General features: G+C 35.2%; 1 protein-coding gene across 1 annotated transcript; it reads right to left on the bottom strand.

Moving 5' to 3' along the window:
• Positions 1-1,302: 1,302 nt before the first annotated feature.
• Positions 1,303-4,863, bottom strand: LOC140172933 (mitogen-activated protein kinase kinase kinase 1-like). The gene is made up of 8 exons (XM_072233684.1): positions 4,544-4,863; positions 4,038-4,125; positions 3,861-3,923; positions 3,455-3,612; positions 2,942-3,014; positions 2,779-2,832; positions 2,317-2,427; positions 1,303-2,223 (listed from the first exon to the last, which is right to left on the bottom strand). Exons 1-8 carry the CDS (start codon positions 4,744-4,746, stop codon positions 2,008-2,010), a joined length of 966 nt encoding a protein of 321 aa, XP_072089785.1. The 5' UTR covers positions 4,747-4,863; the 3' UTR covers positions 1,303-2,007.
• Positions 4,864-21,051: the final 16,188 nt, after the last annotated feature.

The following is a 21,051-nucleotide window of genomic DNA, read 5'->3' as shown; positions in this document are numbered from 1 at the left end:
ATTTATTATTAAGGTTTAAATTTGAAAAAAAAGTAGAAACTGCCTATAAAATTTTTTAAAAGGATGAAAGTAAGCATCGTTTGATTTTGTCACGGTGAGCATGCGGTCTGTAACAATTGAGAGAGTCCAGCTCAAGTTGGCTACAGATAAACAAGAATGTGAAAAACTTCGGAAATGGATCATCTCCAGTTGTTTTAACACTTGAGGAAATGAAGTGTGATTTCTTACCATTAACTTTATAATTATAAGTGGGACCAAAATTAAATATGAAAGAAAGAACAATGAAGGGTAAGAGATCACAATTGACACCATCCAGTTTTTTTTACTTGAGAGGATCTACCCCCGAAAACTTTCACACAATTTAACCACAGAAAAAACAAAACGTTGCAAGTAATTACCACGATCATAGAAATTTGCCACCACTTCTTGTTCGTGAGTATTTTCCTGTGGTAAACTACCATGTTTCTGGTAGTATAAGAGAAGGGAAGACTTAAAAAGTGGTAAGAGAGGCATAAATCAATAGTCTCACCCGTACCAAGAGAATCAATCAGGTATCTATTTCACCCTGAAGCATGTTGAGGCGGCGGCGGTAGTGTGTTGCGCGGCGGGGTCGACAGCATGTTGCGGCGTTGTCTGAGGCGTGTTGCAGCGACAATGATAAGCGAATGAGAGATACAGCAGAGAGAAAGAGGATGAGAGAATGACAGTAATTGAACGAGGAGGCAAAATTCTAATAGATCAAATGTTTCTCTTCTCTGAAATTAAAAGGAAAATAGAAAAAAATGTAAAATATAAAAATTAAATGGATTAATATCTAATTATCAATTTTTTCAAAAAAAAAAAAAAGATGGAGTATATTTTATAATTATTTTGATGATGATTAATCATACTCCTTAATAAAAGTAGGAGTAAGAAATCATAACCTCAATTTATATATGATTGTTTAGGACAAGCCTGCAACTAATTTTTATTTAGGATATTTGCGTAAATTTAATTTTTCATTAATTTATTGATATAAATTACCTTAAGATATATATTTAAAATATATAAACCAACACATATGTATCCTGATATGCATAAAACATATTTCGTAATTAAGTGCGGCGTCCCGCTACCCTTTCCTCCTACCTCACGAATTAGTTTTTTTTTTTTAATATAATATAATATAATATAACAGTATTTTTTTAGGGTGTATTAAAGCTAATATTGCATGATTAAATGAAAACTTTGGAGTGCATTTGTATCCGTTTATTTCAAGCTGAAACCTTAAGGTAAAAATAGTAGACGTATAAGAAGCTGTAGTATCTGAAAAAGATCACATAAAATTTCAATATTAATGAACTACTCATGAACATATACATACAGCTTACATGTATAATAAGGTTACTCTGCAGCTTCACCAAAATTGTTAGCAAATGACCATTGCAGTTTCCTAAAACAAAGTACTGCAGCACTCGCAAGTCAATGGATACTGCTATTTACAAATATGTTAGTATGTTACAACCTTTGTTGGCAACTACCTTACCTATTTACATCTTAGGAAGTCATACTTCATTAATCATTACCCAACAATTTCCATGCAATTAGCGAGCAAAGGGCAAAGGCAACACCTTAAGCAACAAGCAACCCCGACCACTCACCACAACACAAGTTGCCAACAAAGATGCAACAAAGAACCAATTCCGTCGGCGCATGGAGTCTGGATGTATTTGTAAGCAGAATGATGGCTATTTCCATTGCCTTTCAGCTTCTTTGAATTCAGCATAAGGTCGAACATTTATATCTGAAACTCTGGATAATAAATGCAAGCTCCCTGATGGTGAAATGACCTCCCTTCAGTCCTTGACCGTGGAATTATAAGTTTATAACCAAACCAACTGAGGACTGTGAGGTCCAACTCCAACAGCCATCTCCAATGCTATTAACCAGTCAAGACCTGACGTACGTATCACGGCAGGGATCAACTGTACAGAAAAGGAAGGATGAATTTGACCTCCTTACTGTCAACTATAAGCTCTTAAAGGTTTTAATATGTGGCGACGCAGTGGAATAGGAAGAAAGAAATGGTCTCCTTAGAAATGGATGTTCCAATAACTGAGCTGCAGTTGGCCGTTTACTTGGGTTAACTTGTAAGCACTCAAGGATAAAATCCCTGGCATCCTTCGACAATGTTTCAGGAATAGGCGGAGGTTCTCCTCTCCCAATTCGAAATAATGCTTGCATCTATCATTAATAAACAAATAAAGAAAATAAAATATTGATATAGGAAAAAATATAAACTTAAAACAAAAGAAAATACTGAGAAATGTTACATACTCCTTCCAAATCAGAGTAAGGACGTTTCCCTATCAACATCTCCAAGACTGTACAACCTAAGCTCCATATATCAGCTGCTAGTCCATACCCATCATTTTTCAAGTTAACAACCTATAATGGAACAACTCAAGGTCAAACTCACTAACTCACAAAAAGCTCATATAGTACAATATAACTCATTCATCAGTTTATCCAAACATCTTCATTCTCCAATAAATTACAAATGAGCGGCAAACTACTTTTCTAAGATTTTTAATTTGAAACAAGAAAATCCATCCAAGAAGATGGTTTGTCCAGTCACCAGGAGAATGGCTTATCGAAACATCAACTTAATGTTTGTAGAGAAATACTGAACACACAGGATATATACTATACAATATAAACTAGATAGCCATATCTCATTCTAGTTTATCCCTTTGAAGGAAATTATTCCAACCAAATGACACAAGAACAAAGACAAACCTCTGGGGCCATCCAGTATGGGGATCCTTTGCTTGATTTAACATTTTCAGTTGCCTGCAAAGAAAAAGACCAAATCATTATAATTTAAGCAGCAGCATTTGGAATTCGCATCAGGGCAACAGCAAACAGGGAAACTCAGTATTATATTGTTGAAGAAGGTTACCTTTGCCAACCCAAAATCCGCAAGCTTGACTGACCCGCTTACATCAACCAGGATATTGGCACACTTGATATCCCTATAAAATTTAATATTAAAAGAAAAGAGATGCAATTAGTTGCAGACTGATGAAAAAGCGGCTTCTATCGTAGTTGTCTCAAATAGTACAACACAAAATACATCACATACATTTATACTCTGAAAAGTTGATCATGATAGAGGACACACTTAAGAAGCTAAAAAGAGGAAGTATAGTCATACGACTTAAAATGCCTTAGTCATACAGCTAGAAAGATATCCTCATAAGTCATATCCATTATCATCCAGCTTCTACCATGTAGAAAAATCTAGTTCAATACACAAATGCACAATCACTCATAACCCGTACATTCTAACGTCACTAAACCATGAAGTCTTGTAACATAACTATGCCAGAAAATTCCATCACCCAAATATGATTGCTGTTATCATAGGCATAGTCAATAAACCGAATCACAAAAGGACAATCACTCATGATACCTGTGAATCACATTTTGATTGTGAAGATATTTCAAGCCATGCAAAATCTGCCTTGTGTATGCAGAAACGTGAGAATCATTTAAGCTATACTTCTGATAGAGACTTAACAATGACCCTTTAGGCACAAGTTCAAGGAAGATATAAAGTGAACTTTGGTCCTGGAGAAGACAAAATATAAGGCAATTAATTACTGCAGTCAATTATTATTAAAATAGTAATGAAGGGAATAAATTAAGGCTTCCATTAGGAGCATACTTGTGATTCTACCAAAAAGAAAGAATTCAAATTTGCAATGCACTTATTTTGGTTGCGTATTCAATTCCTAAAAGTGAAGTTGGTCTTCCTATAATATCATATTCTGGGAGCATATAAGAAACTTGTCTATTGCCACCTAGATGTTGCATACCTCTTGAGTGCCAAAATATCGAACTATATTCTCGTGTTGAAACCGACTCAAAAGAGATATTTCCTGAGACAAAGAGCACAAATAATTAATGGTGGCATTATCATATAAGATGGAATTGACAAATGAACATTGAACAATAAGTAATAAGCTCTAACAACAAGGCTAAAGAGTTCCTACCTGCCGAAGTTGGAATACGCTCTGTTTACCCTGGTTACTACCTTCATCCAGCAAAGATGCCTCCTTCACCGCAAAAAAGAATCCATCACTGCAAGAAAAGAAAATGTGCATGTGACTTAAGAAACAAGGAAACCACTTTGCAAATCAAAGCTCACTAATACTTTAGAGAGTTTAACGTTAGCAAATTTTCCCTCTTTTCATCATTAATACCTCTTAACTGTCCTTAATGCTAATTTCCCCTTTATTTATCAAAGTAAATCTCACATAAACATGGAAACACCACCAACTTAAATAATGTCCTTAAGTGTAACGACAAACAGATAACCAGGGTTTTCCCCAAACTACAAGTCAGCTCGAACAACAAACACAATCTCTTAATAGGTCAGGTTATAGAGCATGTGTAATGAATACGCATGTTCGCAACTCTACTCATTAAAGTAACTAACCAACCAACTAACCAAATGAATAAATAAAAGTAATTAAATGAGGAAAAAGCAAACACTCACTCTGTAAAACCTTCATAGACGGTTCCAAACGACCCCTTTCCCAAAACGTAACCTTTTTGCCACGACGAGAAAGTTCGGTTAAACCACTCAATTAAGGAACCATCAACCGCGCCAGAACCAGAACAAGGACAAGCTCTTTCCCCGCCAATATCACTATCATCATCATGGGATGTAGTAAAGGAACCTGAATCCATAAAAAGCATGCTTCTTTAATTGCGTTCCTTTTGCGTTGTTGATGTTTTCCGGTACAAGGCAGTGAATCCAATAATATTAGCCAACGACTCGTAAAGTCAACAATGACCAAATACCAATGTGATTCCTCGTAGATAGGGATAAAAACTTGCAATTAACCTTAAATCATTATAAACATTAGAAAAATAAAATAACATATTAATGGGAACAAATTGGTCACTTATACTTTAATGACGTGGCTAACTTTCAGTGACATATAAGTTCCAAAGAAATCAAAGATAACATCAGCCGGTTTGTATTTGTCGCTTAAAGTATATCGTTGCAAACACAAAAATACTTGTTAAACGAAAATATGTTTTAAATTTAACAACTATTTTTGAATTAATTATTTAATTATAAACTTTACTCGTGTAAGTACATGGCATGGTTTAGTCTAGAAAAAAGAAAATTAGATATCCATACAAAATTATTAGACAAAAATATTAAATAATAACTTAGAAACATTATAAGGATAAATTTACTGCAAAATGCTTAGACATGAACTAGCTGATTAGATCTTCATTCCTACGTCGAAATTAGGGGTGGCAAATGGGGCTAAATCTGCCGGGCCGGCTCGCGTAACCCGCCAAAAAGGTGGGTCGGACTGGAAAATTGGGACCGCCAAATAGTAAAAGCCCGCCTAATCCGCACCGCTTAAACCACGTACTTTGGTGGGGCGGGCTTTTCCGCCAGGCTTAGTGTTTTCTTGATAAGGGGGTATTTTTGTAATTTTTTTGCCAAAATCCAACTTTTCCCAACCTAACTTACAAGAGAATGAAGATGAAAATTGAGTGTTTTGGATTATGTTTTTTTTTTTGAGAAAATATTTATAATTATGTTTTAGATTATGTTTATTTTGCTTTAGAGACAATATTTATAATTATGTTTTGGATGAAAACTTGGTTTATAATGATGTTTATTAGATATTTATAATTACAAAGACTTTAATATTTGTGAATATAGAAATTATAATTTTTTTATACCTTTAAAAATTATAAATTTATTAAAATAGTTGTGAAATTATATATATTATTTAATAGTTAATAGTAAAAAAAAAAGAGGAGATTTGGCGGGTTTAGCCCGCCAGCCCGCCGTTAGGCGGGGCGGGGCGGGCTTCCCCGCTTGCCACCCCTAGTCGAAATACACGTGTCATCATAAGTGCAGCCAGGTTTATAACCTACAATATGTTACATTTATATGTAAAATATGTTTGTAGGTAAAATACAAATCACAAAAATATAATTACAAGAAAAAGTATAATGTGCATTGACTTCTAAACTTACTCGTGATTCGACACATTTCTCTAGCACGAGACATCTAAATGTACTTCTATAACCTTTTTCATCTGAGATTACCAACTCTTCAGAATTGTCAAAGTCATAAAATGGTTAGCCAGGAGAAACATAGAATTTATAAACTATTATATATCACGCATAAAAATAAATCACACATACGGATCTAACGTATCCGAAAAAATATAGGCTGCAACATTAGCCTGAAGCTCGATTAACACCATCGAAGGTGTAGGCTCAAATGCAATAAGTGTCCACCACTGCAGTTAAAAAAAATAGTTTCAAGTATTAAACTAAAAAATAAAGGAAATAGACAAAAAAGTAAAAGAAAGAAGAAAAATTAGGGATAAGTACGATTTTGGTCCCTAACGTTGAGGGCCAGAATCGAAACCGTCCCTGATGTAATTTTCGACTTAAAACCGTCCTTAATGTTGCATTTCATTTTAAAATCGTCCTTTCTAATAAATTTTTTTAATTTATTCCGAAATTACCCTTACTTTAATAAAAAAAATATAAAATTAAACAAAAAAAAAAACGCATTTTGTTGGGGGGAGGGAGGCAAAGGGTATACGAAGGGAAAGGGGGAGGTGGAAAGGGAAGGGGGGAAGGGGGACGGCGCTGGCGGCGAAGCTTGGAGGGGAAGGGGAAAGGACGTGGGGTGGAGGGTGGGGGGAAGGGGAGAGGCGGAGGGGGGAGGGAAGAGGGGAAAGGGGAAAGGGGAAAGGGGGGAAGGGGATGGCGGCTGTCGCTGTCACCTCGGCTGTTCCCACCGCCGCTGGATCCGTCACGTGCGTCTGCCTCTGCCTGGCCTCCACCTCTGCCTCGCCGCCTCTGCCTCGCCGCCTCTGCCTCTGCCTCGCCGCCTCTGCTTTTGCTTCTGCTTTTTGTTTTCTGCTTCTGGTGTTGTTTGATTTTGTTAAATTTGTGCTTGAATTTTGTTAAATTTGTGCTTCTGGTGTTGTTGATTTTCTGTTTATGTTTCTCTGTGTGGAGGTGGAGATAGAGGTGGGGGTGGGGGTGGTGGAAGGGAAGACGGGAAGGGGGAGGTGACGGGTGGGGACGCAGGGTGGGGGGAAGAGGGAGACGGGGTGGGGGGAAAGGGGAGGTAGTGAGGGGGAGGGGACACGGGGTGGGGGGAAGGGGGAGGCAATGAGGGGGAGGGGAGAAGGGGGAAGCAGGGAGGCAGTGAAGGGAAGGGGGAAGCAGGGGAGGCAGTGAGGGGGAGGGGACACGGGGTGGGGGGAAAGGGGAGGCAGTGAGGGGGAGGAGGGAAGGGGGAAGCAAGGAGGCAATGAAGGGAAGGGGGAAGCAGGGGAGGCAGTGAGGGGGAGGGGACACGGGGTGGGGGGAAGGGGGAGGCAGTGAGGGGGAGGGGATGCGGGGTGAGGGTGGGGGTGGGGGGAAGGGGGAGGCGGGGAGGGGGAGGGGGTCGGCGGCGGCGTTGGTAGTGGTGGAGTGGCAGTGGGTGTTGATGATGATGATGATGGTAATGATGATGTTGATAATGGTGGAGTGGCAGTTGGTGGTGGTGGTGGTGAAGGAGGTAATTATGTTAGTAGTGGTGAGGGTATTTTTGTCCAAAAAAAATTAAAAGGACGATTTTAATACGAAAAAAAATGTTAAACACGATTTTAAATAAAAAATTAGAAGAGGGACGATTTCGATTCTGGCCCTCAACGTTAGGGACCAAAATCATACTTATCCCGAAAAATTATAAGGTTACCTTTGACAGTACATCTCCTACTCTAACATGTGGTTGTCCATTAGATGGAGTTGTTGCTTCACGAGTGATATCTGAATGGAATAAATTTTTGGGTTGAATTGGTAAAATACTAGTAAGATCACTACTAGTTTTTGTACTTTCTGAATATTGCACAACTACAGCAGGATCCAATATCGAACTACTATTTGTGAAAGTTATCTGTTGTGCCATGATAACATCAATCTTTTGATGTAGAACATGAATTACTGATTCTAAGTTATGGATCCTTTTTGTTAGATTGTTAAACATATTCTTGACTCGAATATTTTTCATTGGAATAATCTTTTACTACTCACTCAGATAGTATTTTGTCTTGTATTATACCATATAACTCCTTAGGATGAATATATAGCAAATTCAATTACAAAAGATAAGATAAGAAAAATAATAAAAATTTTAAGAATATTTTATTTTTATCTTTTTTTTTAAATCTAATTAAAGTAAGATAAAAAGAAGTTAAAAATAATAAGATTGTATAAAATAATCTAATTTTATCTTTTTAAAAAAATTAATATTTAAAATATTACCTCATATTTATTATTATTTTAATATAAAAGAAAAGGAGAACAAATTTTGGCCGTGGAAAGTAATTAAAGTTGGATAAATTTTTATTTTTAATTTAAATTTAAATCATAAATTATTGGTTTTTATATTTAAATTATTAAAAAGAAATTAGTTGTGTAAAATATTATCTTATTTTTATATATAAACACTCAAGTATAGAACACTATTAATTATCTTTATTAAAACTAAAATTATAATCTAGTAGAGTAATGAAAAAAAAAGTAGTAGACGATCACATTAGATCTTCTTTGATGGACATTATTGAAACTTCTCCGTTAAAACAAATACTACATGTAATAAAGATAATATACCCAACTCATGATAAATTACAATGTTATTTATATATACTAATGATAATTTTCTCTTTATAATGTAGTCTTTATCCAAGAGAGTTGATGAGATAGAGAAAGCAATGTGGATGGCGAAGAAGTCACTTGATAAGCTAACCGCCCTTCACTGTAAAATTGATGAGAAGTATCATGAGGAATCCGATCATGCGAACCTATATGAGATGAAGAATAAATCCTATGGTGATGTAACAAAGAAGAACTCTTGTCCGTTGCAAGTAAAATCCGAAAATTGTGTGTTTACGGATTTATCCGACGAAAATAAGGACATTGAAATTTTGCACAATCTGCCACCATTGTTCTGCAAAGGGATGCAAACATGCGTCAATGGAGAAGGAAAGTCGAAGCCAAAGTCAAGATTGAATTTTCAAACAAATAGCAAAATCCATAAAACTGTGCAAGAACATCCGAGTAAGTTTGTAAGGCAAAAGGACAAATTGACAAGGGTCAATAATCCACCATCTATCCAAAATATGGCGTTTACACGACCAACTGAAATGCCAAAACTTGAGCACAAAGTTCAATAATCAAGCAAGCTAGCAGAAACGAGAGTATGCAAAGGGTCTTTAACTTTCAACATAGACAATGCACGGTTAACGAGCTCTGTGAAACAATAAAAAATGGCTTTCAAGTCAACTTCTATCCCAAAGGTATTTCATATAGTTACAAATAATTTTTGGAAATAGTATTCAAAAATGTATATTGTGGATAACCTCTTTGTTTTGTCTAGAATCTTAATTGTTCATTCAAACCACCACAAGATATGAGGTTGAGTGAGAACTTGGTCAGTATGGCTATGTACATCTTTGCTGCCGATAATGATATAGCGTAAGGATTTTTTTTTGCCATCTTTTATTTTTAATTTTAGTTATCTCTATGTCTAACATGGTGGCTTTGTGTTAGAGAGAATTTGGTTCATATCATGACACAACTGCAATTAGAGAAGAACTGTTTTGTCTCGTACCTGGAAAGCAAGTGTCTGAACTGGTAATAAAGCTAATGGCATTGAAGATAACATCAAATATTAGCATAAAAAAAGTAAAGAATGTTTGGTCCCTTCCACCATCATTTGCAGTAAGTCAAAATCTTGATTGACTCATTTTAAGTAAGTAAAATAAATAACCATTATGCTCAAACATACTTAAGATGACGTGTCATTACATATGGAGGATCATGACCTACTGAAAAAATATGCACATTATATGCCACTAACCCGTGACCTTCAATTTGTAAGTTCTCATTAATTATTGGAATATTTTTATTATAATAAAAAGTACTCAAACTTGTACTTAAACTATTACATCCTATTTGTTATACAGATACATGTCCCAATCAAAGAGAACGATCACTGGTATGTAATGGTAATGAGCATTCCTGAAAAAATAATAACATTAGAAATAATAACATTTAAACTCTCACTGTAAGGTTGAAGACGATGAACCACGCAAGCATCATATTAGAAATATAGTAAGTTCACCTACTATAGAAACAAAGAAAATAATAACATTACTTCGAATAATAAAGCACAATATTTTTATTATAGGGAGTGGTTCTTTCTGAAATAATATTTTTAGATAAGTATGCAAAATGTGGTATATAAGAAATAGTGAGTTTCGAGGGTTGGGAAGTCCGTAGGGCAATAAGTATTCCTAGGTGCACAAATAGGTAATTATTTAAATTGTTGGTTATTTAATTTAATATATATTTTGTGTTCGAGTCTTATGCTGTATTACATGATACGTTTTTACATAGCAATAATTCAGCTGTATGGGTTATGCAATGGATGGATGTACAACAAGAATTCACTCCTGTGGTCTCCCCAAAAGTAACTTTTAACATAGACAATGTTGCTCTATAATTACACTAATACATATGTTAACGCTTAGTAAAATTAATTGCAGCTGCATGAGAAAAGGAGTAGGATGTATTTAGTATTGGATTTCGTCAACGGAGATTGGAATAAGATACGGACAGATGTTAACGAGAGATTTCAATTATGGTGGCTTATGATACACCCATAGCATCTTTACTGAAATCATGATAAATTATTCATGTCTTTTTGTTAGACTTAATAAAATAGAGAAATTTTTTAATTATGTATTTTTTTTATTTCTCTCATTGTGTATCACTTTTTCGTTATTCTATTAAGAACTTACTTATAATTCTGATTAAAACTCAAAATTATCAGTGTTATTTATCTAAATTTTTTTCAATTTTTTTATGATGAGCTCATCTTTATTAAAATAAAAAATTAAGCTGTATAATATATATTTCACAACTATAAAAACAAAATTACTTGAAATTTAGATAATAATGATCCATTCACTAATCAAGCTAATTATTCGGTTTCTAGTTCGGGTGGGCAAATTATTCCCCATTCGGCCATTCCAGCCCAGCTACCTTCTCGTCGTAAGACTCATTGGGAATCCAAGTCCATTCACACCAACTTATTATAAACAAAGATAACGATCTTAACTTCTAATTCTTTGATGTTACCTCCGTGAAGAAAGAGACCTTGCAAATAAAAAACATTTTCGTGTTAAAGAAACGCAACCCGCAAAATCGGAAACATGACAATTAAAGGACCAAATTTAGTAGAAATATAATTATGTGGAATCAGGAATCTTTGAACATTCAAAATAGTCAGCATGCAAGGGACATTTCCCTTTGTCCATTTCGAAGCATAATCCTAAAACATCAAGTAAAAATGAAAACATAATACAGATGATTTAAGGGAAAAAAGTTGTTTCATTGGACACTGAAGTTTTCTTGGTCGCAGTTAAAACAAGCTTCGTAGGCCCAGTTCAGAGTCTACAAGTTGTTAATGAGGCCATCATGTTGAGTTATTTTTGGTGTACTTATTGTTCGCACGCCTTCTTTCCTAAAGAGAATTTCACCTGCCTGGTCATAGCCACAAGTCATAACTGCCAATGAAGTGATGTACACTACTCTAAATAGCACAATCAGAAGTTATGCACATGCTTGAACACATTAAAAATTGAAAAGCAATGATTCCTCATACCTAAATAGCGCAATTGTTAGCCAATGCCCCTATGAGAAGAGGACCAGCAAATGGAAGTACCCATGTTGCAATAATCAAGATTCGAAAAAGCCAACCAGACAATGCAAACCAGGTGAAGAAAGTTGTCTGAAAGGGGGAACTGAGCAGTAAGATCAAAGTCGAGAAACTGAACTAAAGAATCACATGTATACTTGATGAGTTGGTGCACAATTAAGCATGATGCAAGGGGTTTTTTCTTCCTTTTTGTAAAATAAAAATAATAACTAAAGCTTACATATCTTCAAAGTAAGATCAGTGAATAGCCCCACTGTGCCCTTTGGAGAAAGTAAAGTTAATTAGATTCACAGGTTATAGCAGCATTAATGGAGAAAATGTTTACAATGAATTCTATGGGAGTCAATTTTTGGAACCTAATGTATGGTTTAATGCTCAAGTTAAATCTCGCATTTCACATGGTCTTTGTAAATAAATCTACATGAAACATTCCTAACTAGCATCTTAAACCAGAAATAAAGGATTCCACAACCTTAAACCATTAACTATACCATATTACAACACTTCATTACTACCGTACGAAGCATTCTCATCATATACCTAAAATATAAGCAATACAACATTATTAGTACTAGCTAATATGCAGCCATTAAAACTTTGTCATAACTCATTGGTAAAAATACTTACGAGTGAATCATCTTCAATGTTCACGTGATCATCCAAGTCATTATCAAATGTTTCAGTTCCACGGCCTTCTAACTACACAATGCCTCAACGAACATGATAAGTTGTTCGATTGTGGCCCTCCATGCCACATTGTCCACATCGATATTTTCTTTTATTGGACTGTGCAGCACTCCCTTTTGTCCTACATTTTCTTGGGTCCCTTGGCATGCTTGTCCCAGATCATTAGTTGCAAACCCAGCTCCAAAAGTATTCACTTTCACATCATCTCTTACACTATCTACATCATTAACCAACTCTTTTTGTGCAGCATCTTCCTCCTTAAATTGTTTCAACAAATTCATAGCCATTTTTCGTGTAAAGATAAATCTCTCAATATCTTGGCAACCAAAGTTAGCTAGTTACCTAAACCAATCCATCAAACAACCGTATTGACTTAGCATCAAAGAATCCCAATGAAATCTGAATGCATTTTGCAAACCTACTTTGGTAGTCTTGGTCCACCGAGGTAAGACTAATGACCTTGGCAGCTCATCTATATCTTCATGCACCAAGACGCAAACTATGTGTTCACAAGGTATGTCAAATGATTCCATTCTCATACATGAACAATTTGTAAATCATGTTGCTTGTATGCGAAGTTTGTATTCGTAGGTTTTGATGAATGACAAACCAACAAACGACATGAAAGACAAACCAACAAACAACTTGAATGAACAAGCATGTTGAAAGATCAACCAACATTCAACATTGAGGAATGAAGAGTTGAAAGCAACACAACAACAACAAGAAACTCAAGTCCACAACATTTGAAGACAAGTATAGTGTCTTAGGACTTAGGTAACTTCTTGTTAAGAACCAATTGCTAAAATCTCTCAACACACACTCACAAAATGTTTTGATGCACATCTTGCAATTCGATGCTAGCCAAATGGTTTAAAAACTTGTTTTCAAAGGTATAAAAGCATAGGAATTGACTCCAACAAGTTTGAGATCAATCCTAAGTATTTTGAAGTGATTTTAAGCCATTCTTTAAGGTTTGCATCGATGCACACTCATCTTGCATCGATGCAAAGCATGCAACGACTTTTTGCATCGATGCAAAGATGTTTGCATCGATGCAACCTAGCTGAAAATTCAAATTTCAGCTTCAAAGACACATTTGCATCGATGCAAAGTGTTATGCATCGATGCAAATGATTCAAAAACATAAAAAACGGCTAGTTTTATCAAAACGGCTTCATCCCATTAACTCCCAAACGTTTCTAAGGTTTGGGGAGTCTATAAATAGATGGATTGAAGCCTTATTTCATACAAGTGAGTATTTGCAAACTATCTTGTTCATATTCTTTCATTCTACACATTTTTAAGGTGTTATAATACACAATTTGAGAGAGCAATATCAATTGGTTCAATAGTGCTAAACTTGTAATCATACACTCTTCTAGAGAGTACTCATTTCATCTCAACAATTCTTTGAGAATTGTTTTCTTGTAACACTTTGTAAATTGGAGTGTGATCTCCAAGGTTGAGTCAAGAGTTATAAACACTATAGTCGGTGAGGATACCAAAGAAGTATACTAAGTACTCAAGGAAAATCTTAGAGAAGGAGTCTCTAAGTGGAGTGGGTTAGTATACGAGTGGTGATCATATACCGTGAGGTGTTAGAAACTAAGGACTCGGATTGTAAAAGGTTTTGCGCGAGCACCTTGAAGCTTGGCAATAGTGGAACTTCTCAATAGCGATTGAGAAAGAAAGTGGACGTAGGACAAGGATTGTGCCGAACCACTCTAAATAGCGTTTGCATCTCTCCAAACTCATCTCTTCTATATTATTGTCTTTTACCTTTGAGCAAATAAATTGTGATTGAAAAGTAGCTTCGTAAGTACTTAAGAAATAGCTTAAGTCCGATTGGTGAAAAGCTTGATCAATTTATTTGAGTTGGTGTCTATTGGAAAGTAAAAGCTCCTTATAAATGCTTAGCAATTGAGTTAAGCTCTTGGAAAAATACTAGTACAATAACACTTTTGTATATTGTCTTTAACTTTCGCAAAAAGATTCATTGTTGTTGCAATACTCAATTCACCCCCCCTCTTGAGTAATTGTGCATAGGTTCTACAAGTGGCATCAGAGCTTAACCCTTTGAAAGACTTAACCGTTTAAGGGAAAAGATCATGGCAAGCACAAGCTTTAACAACAACAACACTAGTGAAGGTAACTCAACCGCTAGACCTCCTCTTTTTAGCGGAACAAATTACTCTTATTGGAAAAATAAGATGAGAATTTGGATCCGTTCTCAAGATGTGAGAATTTGGAAAGTGATTGAGAATGGAAATCACATTCCAACAAAGACAACAAGCGCTAAAGAAGGAGAAGTCTCCGTCTTAAAGCAAGTACCGAAAGGAGAAAGTGAATATAATGACGATGATTGGAAGAAAGTGGCAATGAATGATAAAGCCATCAACTTCATTCATTGTGCACTTAACGAGCATGATTATATGAAGATCTCTACATGTGAAACCGCTAAATAGATTTGGGATAAACTCCAAATCACTTACGAAGGAACCGACCACGTTAAAGAATCAAAGGTATTTATGTTGGTTCATGAATGGGAAAATTTTAAAATGAAAGATGAAGAGAGCATTGAAGAAGCTCTTGAAAGACTCTCCAAGATCTTCAACAACCTAAGCATGCTTGGCACAAAATACAATGATAAACAAATTGTGACCAAGGTGCTTACAAGCCTTACACCAAAATGGAACTCCAAAGTAAACGCCATTGTGGAAGGAAGGCTCTATGATCAACTTACATTTGATCAACTACGAGGTAATCTTCTCACCTATGAGATGACTATGCTAAATAGACAAAAAGGTGAAGAAAGCAAGAAGAAAAGTCTCGCCCTTAAAACAACATCACTACAAGAAGAGAGTGATGATAATGAAGAAGAAGGAGATGAAGAATTTGCACTCTTATTAAAAAGATTCAATAAGTTTGCAATGAAGAAAAACTTCAAGAGCAAAACAAAGGTACCAAAATGCTATGAGTGTGGAGAAGTTGGACACATTAAACCCAATTGTCCAAAACTTCAAAAGGAGGACAAAAACAAGAAATTTAAGAAGAAGGAGAAAGCATACATATCATGGGAGAACGAGGATGAATCCGACTCCGATGACGACGAGGTTGCAAATCTTTGCTTAATGGCAAGCGAAGAAAAGGTTAGTAATGACAACTCCACTTCTTTTAATTTACAAGATGAATATGATGCCTTACTTGAGGTGTACACAAAACTTACCCAAGATTATTCTCTCCTAAAGAAAAAGAATATGGATCTTTTAAAACAAAATGAGATGTTGAAAAATGAGAATATCAACCTTGGAAAAGATAAGTGTAGCACAAGTAGTGATCCATACAAATCTTGTAAAATGCATGAAAATGAAATTACAAATCTTAAGAACACTTTAGCTAAGTTCAATGAATCTTCAAAGAACTTAGATAAAATGTTGAAAAATCAAAAGCATGTTCATAATAAGGAAGGTTTAGGTTTTGAAAAAGGAAAATTTAAAAATACTAAAACTCCTATTAGGCAACCGCAAGCCCAAAAGGCAAGCATGCCTAAAAGGAATGAAGCCTTTAAACATCCTCCTCAACATGCTTCATTTAGAAATTATAATCACAATGCATATAGATCAAAAGATGTTGCATTTAGGAAACAACCTAGGCAACCATTTAGAAACATGCATAGGATGCATAATCCAAATGTCATATGTCATTATTGCAATAAAGTAGGTCATATAGCACCCGTATGCTTTACAAGAATTAAACATATAAACTTTCGTAGTCAAGATACGAGATGGGCACCTTATGGGCATTATGCTCATACTAACCATCAAGGACCCAAATTCACTTGGGTACCTAAATCCCAATTTTAATTGTTTTGTAGGTACGTGTTGGAGCTAAGGATACAAATTGGTATGTTGATAGTGGATGCTCCAAACACATGACCGGCGATGAATCAAAGTTCACCGCAATTGAGCCTACAAACGGAGGAAACGTGATCTATGGAGACAACAACACCGGCAAAGTAATCGGCGTTGGAAAAGTTGGTAAACATTCTTCTACCTCCATAGATAATGTTATACTTGTCAAAGGTCTCAAACATAATCTCATTAGTGTTAGCCAACTTTGTGACAAAGGAAACTTAGTCACCTTTGATTCAAAATGTTGTTTGATAAAAAGGCAAGACACTAATGAAATTGTGCTAATTGGACACCGTGTTGACAATGTATACATGATTAATCTAGATGAAGTTTCCTCAAATGATGTGAAATGCCTTGTTAGTAAAAATGATGAAACTTGGTTATGGCATCGTAGAGTAGCTCATGCTAACATGGACCATCTTAGCAAGTTGGTCTCTAAAGAGTTAGTAATTGGCTTACCAAAGCTACGTTTTGAAAAAGACGTCCTTTGCGACGCATGTCAAAAGGGAAAACAAGTAAAGGCCTCTTTTAAATCCAAAAATATTGTTTCAACAACAAGGCCATTACAACTTTTGCACATGGATTTATTTGGTCCTTCTAGGACTATGAGCTTTGGTGGCAATTACTATGCTTTAGTTATTGTTGATGATTACTCTCGATTTACATGGACCTTGTTCCTAGCAAACAAGAGTGATGCATTTCGAGCATTCAAAAGATTAGCCAAAGTTATTCAAAATGAAAAGAATTTGCATATATCATCTATTAGAAGTGATCATGGTGGAGAATTTGAAAACAATCTTTTTGAAACTTTTTGTGAAGAAAATGGCATTGAGCATAATTTTTCCTCTCCTAGAACACCACAACAAAATGGTGTAGTTGAAAGGAAAAATCGTCATTTAGAAGAAATGGCGAGAACTATGCTCAATGAGGCTAATATTCCTAAGTACTTTTGGGCGGATGCGGTTAGTACCGCGTGTTATGTTATGAATAGGATTATCATTCGACCTATTCTTAAGAAAACACCGTACGAATTGTACAAAGGAAGAAAGCCAAATATTTCCCACCTTCACGTCTTTGGTTGTAAATGCTTTATTCTAAATAATGGAAAAGATAACTTAGGCAAATTTGATGCTAAGGCTGATGAAGGAATCTTCTTAGGCTACTCTTTAACTAGCAAAGCTTTTAGAGTATATAATAAACGCATCATGACTATGGAAGAAAGTATTCATGTCGCTTTTGATGAAACTAACCGTTGTTATGCTAGAAAAGATTTTTATGAAAATGTAGAAAACTTTGATTCACTAAATTTGAATGGTGAAGACAAAGAAAAAGATTTAAATAAAGCCTCTACAACAAAGGATAATGTTCAAGTTGAAGAAATTGCACCATCACAAGCACAAATAAATGCACTTCCAAAGGACTGGCGTACTTCAAAGGATCATCCTCTAGACAACGTCATTGGTAATGTTTCGAAAGGGGTAACAACTCGATCCTCTTTTAGAAATTTATTTACATATAGTGCTTTTGTTTCTCAAATTGAACCATCTACCATTGAGTCCGCAATTGATGATGAACATTGGGTTATGGCAATGCAAGAGGAGCTTAACCAATTCAAACGAAATGACGTTTGGGAATTGGTGCCTAAACCAAGTAATCAAACAATTGTCGGAACAAAATGGGTTTTTAGAAATAAACTCGATGAAAATGGTACAATTGTTAGAAACAAAGCTAGATTAGTAGCTAAAGGTTATAATCAAGAGGAAGGCATTGATTATGACGAAACTTATGCTCCCGTAGCTAGATTAGAAGCTATTAGGATGTTACTTGCTTTTGCATCCTCTTATAACTTCAAACTTTATCAAATGGATGTTAAGAGTGCCTTTCTTAATGGTTTCATTCAAGAAGAAGTATATGTTGAACAACCTCCCGGTTTTGAGGATTATGAAAATCCTAATCATGTTTTTAAACTCAAGAAAGCTCTTTATGGTCTTAAACAAGCTCCAAGAGCTTGGTATGAACGTTTGAGCAAGTTTTTAATAGAAAAGGGTTTTAGAAGAGGGAAGGTTGATACAACTTTATTTATCATGATTGAAAACAAAAATATCCTTTTGGTACAAGTTTACGTCGATGACATAATATTTGGTTCAACTAACGAATCACTTTGCAAGTTTTTCTCAAACCTCATGCAAAGTGAATTTGAAATGTCCATGATGGGCGAACTCAACTTCTTCCTTGGTCTTCAAATCAAACAAGGGAAAGAAGGAACTTTCGTTAGCCAAACCAAATATTGCAAGGAATTGCTCAAAAGATTTGGAATGGACAATACTAAGGCAATGGACACACCAATGAGCACTACTTGCTACCTTGACAAAGATGAACAAGCCATTGTTTTGTAGGTTTATGAGTTGATGAATGAGTGATTAATCTTGAGGTAGATTGAAGTATTTGAAGATTATAAACAATGGAGGATCAACAAATTGAAGATTTTTTTTACATCAAGTCACTTTTTATTGCTTTATGTTTATTTGATTATATGAATTGTTAAACTAACTCCTAGTAAGCTAAGGATTTCTATTATGGTTTAAATACTTTGATATTTCCTTCATAATTTTGTTTAATGATTAATGCTTGTATGCTTATTTGGTGAATAACTCAAAATAGGCTTGGTACCCCTATTTTAAGTTAATGTGCATGTCTTGATATATTTCACTTCTTTAGGGGGAATTATGCATGCTTGTTATATATAAAAAGAGGAAATCAAATTCTTTTTGAAAGGGGGAATATCTCATCCTTGAGATTAATAGAGATATTGAACTTAAAAAAAATTCATTGTTTTATGCATGCTTCTATGACACATTTCAAACTCCTTTCTTTTTGATAATGTCAAAAGGGGGAAGAGAAGTTTGAGGATATTTGAAATTTTGAACTTTTGAAAAAGAAAAAGTTTGAGGATTTGAAAAGAAGGAATAAGTTTGCGAAACAATGATTTCAAAAAGACTTCCGCTAAGCAAAAACTTTTGATATCTAAATCGTTTTCTTTGATAAACGCCCTTTAAGGGAACAAATGCACATATTTAGGGGGAACTCCTGCAAAATTTTTTTGTGTGAAGTCTTCTCCAAAGCTTTCTATAAAACAAAGTGCATTATTGTTGCTTTCAAAATCATTTATAAATGCATATCCTCAAAATTGGTTTGTCATTATCAAAAAGGGGGAAATTGTAAATCATGTTGCTTGTATGCGAAGTTTGTATTCGTAGGTTTTGATGAATGACAAACCAACAAACGACATGAAAGACAAACCAACAAACAACTTGAATGAACAAGCATGTTGAAAGATCAACCAACATTCAACATTGAGGAATGAAGAGTTGAAAGCAACACAACAACAACAAGAAACTCAAGTCCACAACATTTGAAGACAAGTATAGTGTCTTAGGACTTAGGTAACTTCTTGTTAAGAACCAATTGCTAAAATCTCTCAACACACACTCACAAAATGTTTTGATGCACATCTTGCAATTCGATGCTAGCCAAATGGTTTAAAAACTTGTTTTCAAAGGTATAAAAGCATAGGAATTGACTCCAACAAATTTGAGATCAATCCTAAGTATTTTGAAGTGATTTTAAGCCATTCTTTAAGGTTTGCATCGATGCACACTCATCTTGCATCGATGCAAAGCATGCAACGACTTTTTGCATCGATGCAAAGATGTTTGCATCGATGCAACCTAGCTGAAAATTCAAATTTCAGCTTCAAAGACACATTTGCATCGATGCAAAGTGTTATGCATCGATGCAAATGATTCAAAAACATAAAAAATGGCTAGTTTTATCAAAACGGCTTCATCCCATTAACTCCCAAACGTTTCTAAGGTTTGGGGAGTCTATAAATAGATGGATTGAAGCCTTATTTCATACAAGTGAGTATTTGCAAACTATCTTGTTCATATTCTTTCATTCTACACATTTTTAAGGTGTTATAATACACAATTTGAGAGAGCAATATCAATTGGTTCAATAGTGCTAAACTTGTAATCATACACTCTTCTAGAGAGTACTCATTTCATCTCAACAATTCTTTGAGAATTGTTTTCTTGTAACACTTTGTAAATTGGAGTGTGATCTCCAAGGTTGAGTCAAGAGTTATAAACACTATAGTCGGTGAGGATACCAAAGAAGTATACTAAGTACTCAAGGCAAATCTTAGAGAAGGAGTCTCTAAGTGGAGTGGGTTAGTATACGAGTGGTGATCATATACCGTGAGGTGTTAGAAACTAAGGACTCGGATTGTAAAAGGTTTTGCGCGAGCACCTTGAAGCTTGGCAATAGTGGAACTTCTCAATAGCGATTGAGAAAGAAAGTGGACGTAGGACAAGGATTGTGCCGAACCACTCTAAATAGCGTTTGCATCTCTCCAAACTCATCTCTTCTATATTATTGTCTTTTACCTTTGAGCAAATAAATTGTGATTGAAAAGTAGCTTCGTAAGTACTTAAGAAATAGCTTAAGTCCGATTGGTGAAAAGCTTGATCAATTTATTTGAGTTGGTGTCTATTGGAAAGTAAAAGCTCCTTATAAATGCTTAGCAATTGAGTTAAGCTCTTGGAAAAATACTAGTACAATAACACTTTTGTA

This window comes from Arachis hypogaea, chromosome 3 (assembly GCF_003086295.3).
Source record: "Arachis hypogaea cultivar Tifrunner chromosome 3, arahy.Tifrunner.gnm2.J5K5, whole genome shotgun sequence".
NCBI classification, from domain to species: Eukaryota; Viridiplantae; Streptophyta; class Magnoliopsida; order Fabales; family Fabaceae; genus Arachis; species Arachis hypogaea.
Note: the sequence above shows the minus strand (reverse complement) of the source record. Positions and strands in the feature narration are given on the sequence as shown.

Bases quoted from the DNA above. Each gene is read 5' to 3' on its own strand.
- LOC140172933 (XM_072233684.1), bottom strand. From the start codon at position 4,746: ATGCTTTTTATGGATTCAGGTTCCTTTACTACATCCCATGATGATGAT. The intron at 3,924-4,037 runs GTAGGAACTCTT...TCTTTGTCTCAG, and splicing joins GCGTATTCCAACTTCGGCAG to GAAATATCTCTTTTGAGTCG. The intron at 3,015-3,454 runs GTATCATGAGTG...TAAATTTTATAG, and splicing joins AATCAAAATGTGATTCACAG to GGATATCAAGTGTGCCAATA.